The sequence below is a fragment of the Lipotes vexillifer genome, unplaced genomic scaffold (genome assembly GCF_000442215.2).
Source record: "Lipotes vexillifer unplaced genomic scaffold, Lipotes_vexillifer_v1.1 scaffold657, whole genome shotgun sequence".
Classification (NCBI taxonomy): domain Eukaryota; kingdom Metazoa; phylum Chordata; class Mammalia; order Artiodactyla; family Lipotidae; genus Lipotes; species Lipotes vexillifer.
This window is the reverse complement of record NW_006774518.1, coordinates 608,329-614,554: the sequence shown is the minus strand read 5'-3', so window position 1 is coordinate 614,554 and position 6,226 is coordinate 608,329. Positions and strand designations below refer to the sequence as shown.

The 6,226-nt window shown below is 55.0% G+C and overlaps 1 protein-coding gene across 1 annotated transcript; it reads left to right on the top strand.

Moving 5' to 3' along the window:
* Window positions 1-231: 231 nt before the first annotated feature.
* On the top strand, window positions 232-3,620 carry LOC103086977 (BOLA class I histocompatibility antigen, alpha chain BL3-7-like). Its single transcript, XM_007449218.1, has 8 exons — window positions 232-304; window positions 626-895; window positions 1,097-1,372; window positions 1,994-2,269; window positions 2,388-2,495; window positions 2,932-2,964; window positions 3,106-3,153; window positions 3,317-3,620. The coding sequence occupies exons 1-7, from the start codon at window positions 232-234 to the stop codon at window positions 3,120-3,122; spliced, it is 1,053 nt and encodes a 350-aa protein (XP_007449280.1). The 3' UTR covers window positions 3,123-3,153; window positions 3,317-3,620.
* Window positions 3,621-6,226: the final 2,606 nt, after the last annotated feature.

Here is a 6,226-nt window from a genome sequence, read left to right as displayed (position 1 = left end):
GGTGTCAGGCGGTCTCTGGGACGGGGACGCCCCGTGGTGGGGATTCCCAGTCTCCCCGAGTTTCACTTTCTCTCTCACAACCTGTGTCGGGCCCTCCTGCCTGGACAGTCGTGACGCGACCCCACTTCTCACTCCCATTGCGTGTCCGGTTTCTGAAGAAGCCAATCAGCGTCCCCGCGGTTCCCGGTTATAAAGTCTCCGCCGCACTCAGTTTCTCCCCAAACCCGGAGGATGCAGGTCGTGGCACCGCGAGCCCTCTTCCTGCTGCTCTTGGGGGCCCTGGCCCTGACCGAGACCTGGGCGGGTGAGTGCGGGGTCGGGAGGGAACGGCCCCTGCGGGGAGGAGCGAGGAGACCCCGGGGGTCGGGGGTCAGGACTCCCAGGGAAGGAGCCACGCCGCCGCCCCCGGTCCAGACCCGCCCCCTCACCCCGGTCCCCGCCTGTTCCCTCTCGTGCTTCCCGCCCCCTCTTCTCTCCCCACGGGGTGCCGGCCCTTCTCCGACCTCCACACCTTTTCCGTCTCACGAGCCCCTCGCCCCCACCCCCTCCCGACCCCGTCACCTCGGACCCGGGGACCCGCGCCGGGAGGAGGGTCGGACCGGGTCTCACCCCTCCCCGCCCCCAGGCTCCCACTCCCTGAGGTACTTCCTCACCGGGGTGTCCCGGCCCGGCCGCGGGGAGCCCCGCTTCATCGCCGTCGGCTACGTGGACGACACGCAGTTCGTGCGGTTCGACAGCGACGCCCCGAATCCGAGGGGTGAGCCGCGGGCGCCGTGGGTGGAGCAGGAGGGGCCGGAGTACTGGGAAGAGGAGACGCGGAAACTCAAGGGCGCCGCACAGATTTACCGAGTGAACCTGAGCACCTTGCGCGGCTACTACAACCAGAGCGAGGCCGGTGAGCGACGCGGGCCCGGGTCCGGGTCACGACCCCCATCCCCAGGGACGGGCCGGCGTCGCCCCGAGTCTCCGGGTCCGAGGGTCACCCCAACATTGCGGGACCCGCCCAGTCCCCAGACTCGGGAGGAAACGGCGGGACTTTACCCGGTTTCATTTTCCGTTTGGGTTTAATCGCTGCGGCTGGTCGGGGCGGGGTCAGGGTCTCACACCCTCCAGGAGATGCGCGGCTGCGACGTGGGGCCGAACGGTCGCCTCCTCCGCGGGTACAGACAGTACGCCTACGACGGCGCCGATTACATCGCCCTGAACGAGGACCTGCGCTCCTGGACCGCGGCCGACGCGGCGGCTCAGATCACCAAGCAAGAGTGTGAGGCGCCCGGTGTTACAGAGCAACACAGGAACTACCTGGAGGGCACCTGCGTGGAGTGGCTCCTCAGATACCTGGAGACCGGGAAGGACACGCTGCAGCGCGCAGGTACGAGGGGCCGCAGGGCCTCCCTGGTCTCCCCTCGGGCTGGAGCTGGCTTCCCACAAGGGGAGGAAATGGGGTCCCTGTGGGAACACCGCCCCAACTTCTTGTCGGGAGAGGGAGGAATCCACCCAGGTTTTCATATTCTGTACAAGACAGTGACTCGCCGGTGGCCTCACTTCTCTGAAAGACAGTGAAGGAATCCAGTCGCTTTGGGGAAGAAACAGGAAACCAGCCCTGAAATAACTGACCAGCGGCGCCCTTTGACCCTGACCCCCATTTTGTGAACCATGACTTTCTCTGTCAAGGCCTGTTCTCAGCCTAAGAACATCTTAGGAGGCCTGACTCCAGCTTTTCTGAGTCATTCAGCCTCCAGCAAAGTCAGGCCCATTGCTCTGTATTCTCCCCTTTACCTGGAGCCTCCTACCTTGGTTTTCATCCTTATTCTAGAACTTTCCAAGGACTGGGAGATTTTCCCAGACCCCGGAGTCCAGGCTGGTGTCTGGTGTTTTTGCTGCTTCTTTTCAAACCTGTTGTGCTGTTCATTCTCAGGATGTTTACATGATGCTGCTTCAGTGGCCCATGAAGGTAACACTAAGTGTGAATTTTCTGATTCTTCCTCCTCAGACCCTCCAAAGACACACGTGACCCATCACCCCATCTCTGACCGTGAGGTCACCCTGAGGTGCTGGGCCCTGGGCTTCTACCCTAAGGAGATCTCACTGACCTGGCAGCGTGATGGGGAGGACCAGACCCAGGACATGGAGCTTGTGGAGACCAGGCCTTCAGGGGACAGAACCTTCCAGAAGTGGGTGGCCCTGGTGGTGCCTTCTGGAGAGGAGCAGAGATACACGTGCCATGTACAGCACGAGGGGCTTCAGGAGCCCCTCACCCTGAGATGGGGTAAGGAGGGATGTGAGGGGTGGAGCTTCCTCTCAGATAAAGCAGGAGCCCTTCTGGACACGTTCAGCAAGGTCGGAATTCAGGCCTGAGGTCAGGGTCCCTTCCCTTTCCTCCACAGAACCTCCTCAGCCCACCGTCCCCATCATGGGCCTCATTGTTGGCCTGGTTCTCTTGGTCACTGGCGCCGTGGTGGCTGGAGCTGTGATCTGGAGAAAGAAGCACTCAGGTAGGGAAGGGAGGGAGGGATCTGAGTTTTCTTGTCTCACTGGGGGGTTTCAAGCCCAGGTGGAAGCTTGCCTGCGTGTGTATTGGGCGGTACCATTCAGAAACATTGCTTGCCAGTCTGGAGACTGGCACCTATCCTTTTGTAAAGCACATGTGAAAATGAAAGACAGATTTTTTCACCTTCATAATTCCAGTTGGGGACCAGATTACCAGCACTTGAAGGTCAGAGAGGGAATGTTCCTGCTAAGGACAGACTCCCAGCAGGGAAGAAGTTGATCCAGTCCCCCCACATCTCCTTTCTTCGTGTTCGTGATCCTATCATGGGTTTTGGTCAACAGTTCTGGAAAGTTCTCTGTGGTCCAGGACTAGGGGGTTCCTCTAGGGTCTCACAACTCAGTCTTCTCCCTGGCCTCTCACGTGATGTTTTCTTCTTACAGGTGAAAAAGGAGGGAGCTACGCTCAGGCTGCAAGTAAGTGTAGAGGGGCTGTGATTCCAGAGACCCCTGTGAGGGTGCAGACAGGAGGCCATGGGCGGGCTCACCCTCCTAAAGTTCCTTCTCTAGTTTCTCTCCTGTGGGTTCTGACCACGTCCTGGTTTTGTTCTTCCCCAGGCAGTGACAGTGCCTAGGGCTCTGATGTGTCTCTCACGGATCCTAAAGGTGAGACCCTGGAGGGCCTAGATTGGGAGAGATGTTGGGGTGGAGGAGATGGCCCGGGTGGTGGGGATCCTTGAATGGGACATTTGAGCATGTGGGGGGCTGTTGGGAAGGTCAGCACTTACATGACTGACCTGAATTTGTTCATGATTATTTTCTTTCACAGTGTGAGACAGCAGTCTCGTGGGACTGAGTGATGCACGGTCCCACTTTTGTGGCTTCAGATCCCGTGACTCCTCTTTCTGCAGCTGCATCTGAATGTGTCTGTGTTCCTCATAGCATAATGTGAGGAGGTGGTGAGACTGGCCCACCCCTGCCCACCACGACCCCTCCCCACCCTGACCTGTGTTCTCTTCCCTGATCCACTTGCCTGTTCCAGCAGAGGCAGGGCTGGGCCACCTCCATCCCTGTCTTAACTTCGTGTTCCACTGAGTAATAATGTCTTGCCTGTTGGAAATAAAATCTGTATAGGAATTTTGTTTTTTCTAATTCCTGCCATGTGGCGTTGATGGGATAATAAAGGAAAGGATTCTTAAAGTTTGAGAAAAATAAATGGAAGCGCTGAGAACCTTCCAGAATCTGTGTGCTTGCTGTGCTCTGTCTGCTGCAGGTGGGACAGGAGGAGGCGGTGAGGAGCTGAGCGTGGACATGGCCTGTGTCCACTCCGTGCTCACTGCATCGTGGGCTTTGATGTGGTCACTGCTCTGCCGTGTCATCTGCTTTGTTCCTTTGTCCTCGTCAGTTCAGTAGAACCTTGTCCCACCAGGAGCTGTGATCTCAGAGGCTCAGAAATCACCTGGGCCTTGTACTGTCTCCAGGACTGTGGGCAGCAAGGGCTTCCTGTAACCAGGTAGCCTTGGCTCGGACCTTGCTCCCATCCTCGGACCCTGTCTTTATCGTGCGTGTTTATATTTTGCTTATTTAGTTGTTGTTGTTGTTGTAATAATGACTGTTGTTTTTCATGTGCAGAGTTTGGTCTCATTCTTCTCTGGGTGTCCCAATCTCTGGCAGCAGCCGGAGTCATTTTGCCTGTCTTGTCCCCACAAGTCCAAGGGGGCCCTGCACACAGGATTCTCAGTAGTATCAAGAGAGCAATTTTCAGCCTCATCCAGCTCTTGCCCTCCTTCTAGAGATGTCTGCTCGATTCTTCCTTCCAACTTTTCCCCATCTTTTAAAAGGAACCAGATTCTGGAATTAGGAAACAGAAGGGACCCAATAGTCTCTCATCTTGACTTAATTCTTGCTGGATTTCTCTCTTCTCTGCAGCCTGGCCCCTCTTCTGCCCTTAGATCTTCTAAGCCTAGTGCTGACTCCAATCCAAACTGATGGATTTAGAAAGCAGAGTCTAATAGAGTCAGGGTACGTTGGAATATAGGACCCATATGCGCAGGATATTCTTTTCTGAAGCGAGAAGGAGCATGGTGTGTGGTGTGCAGACTGATTGGTGTGGGAGGGAGGGGAGATCAGCCCTTGTGAGAAAAGTACAGGCGGCATTGATGTCATTGCGAATGGATGTTGTGCTGTAGCTGCCACAAGACAGCATGTGGCCTGAGGTCACGTTAATAAAGACACTGTCTCGGGCTTCCCTGGTGGCGCAGTGGTTGAGAGTCCACCTGCCGATGCAGGGCACACCGGTTCGTGCCCTGGTCCGGGAAGATCCCACATGCCGCGGAGCGGCTAGGCCCGTGAGCCATGCCCGCTGAGCCTGCGCGCTCCGCAATGGGAGAGGCCACAACAGTGAGAGGCCCGCGTACCAGAAAAATAAATAAATAAATAAATAAATAAATAAAGACGCTGTCTCTAGAATAGGGAGGTGCTCTACACTGATCATTCATTCAATTGATATTTTTGTGTGCCAGATACATGACACACTATTTTTGCATCTAGGAAACCTCAGGGAACTAACAACAGACAAAACTTGTCAGTCATGTGGAGTATATGTTCTAGGGGAAAGGGCAGAGTGTGCACTATGAAACTAGTAAGTAAGGGTTTACATTAAATTTGGTAAGTGCTTTGAGGAAGGTGACCCAGCGTGTAAGTGTGTGGGGACAGGGATGATGTCTCTTTTACTAGGGCGGTCAGTGTGGGCCTCATTGAGAAGGTGACCTTTGAGTAGAGATGTGAAGGACATGAAGGTATGTCCACGAGAATGTCTGGGGCAAGTTCTCTCCAGGCAGAGGAGCCTCCAGTGCCAGTGCACTAGGGCAGGAGAGTGTCTGCGTGTTCAAGGAAGAGTGAGGAGGCCATCGTGGCTGGAGGAGAGAGGAATTGAGATGAGATGCAATGTCCAGACAGATCATATAGACCTAGACAATATTAGAAGGGTTTTGATTTTGTCTGAGTAAGGTGCGTAGTCTAAAGATGGTTTGAACAGCAGATTGACCTGGTGTGACTACTCTCTAGAAACATCTGGCTGCTGGGCAGAATCAGGAGGTGAAGGGCAAGAGATTCCATAGCAGAAACTATAGGAAATGGTGCAGTGTCCAGGCTGGAGATACTGGTGCTTGTCTGGGGTGTGAGCAGGGAAAGTAATAGTAACTGACTGGATTCTGGATATATTCTGAAAATGGCGTTTTACAGCAATTCCTAATGGATTAAATTTGCGTTATAAGAAAGAATGAAGGAAGACCCCAAATTTTGAGATTTGCAAGTAGACATGTGGGGCACCTTCCGCAGAAATGGGGAGACTCTGGAAGCAGCATATTTGAGGAGGCGGCAGCACTGGCATTCGCTTTAGGAAAGTGCAAACTGAGTCTGGGGTTCAGGTGAGATGACTTGGCTGGAGAAATAGTTGGAGGAGGTGACACCCTATAAATGAGGTTTAAAGCTTTGCGAACAGATGAGGTCACCAGGGGAGAATTGGCTACAGAAGAGGAAGGACAAGGACTGAACCCTGGACCCCCCAGCGCTATGCGATCTGATCAGACCACACACCCGAGCAGACCGCACGATTCTGAACACCGAGTCTAGATGGCAAAGAGAGCAGGGGGTCCCAAACTTCCTGTGCACCACCTGCACACCTCAGGTGGGAGGGAGCCTGAGAATCTGCATTTTAGACAAGTTTGGTGCTGATGTT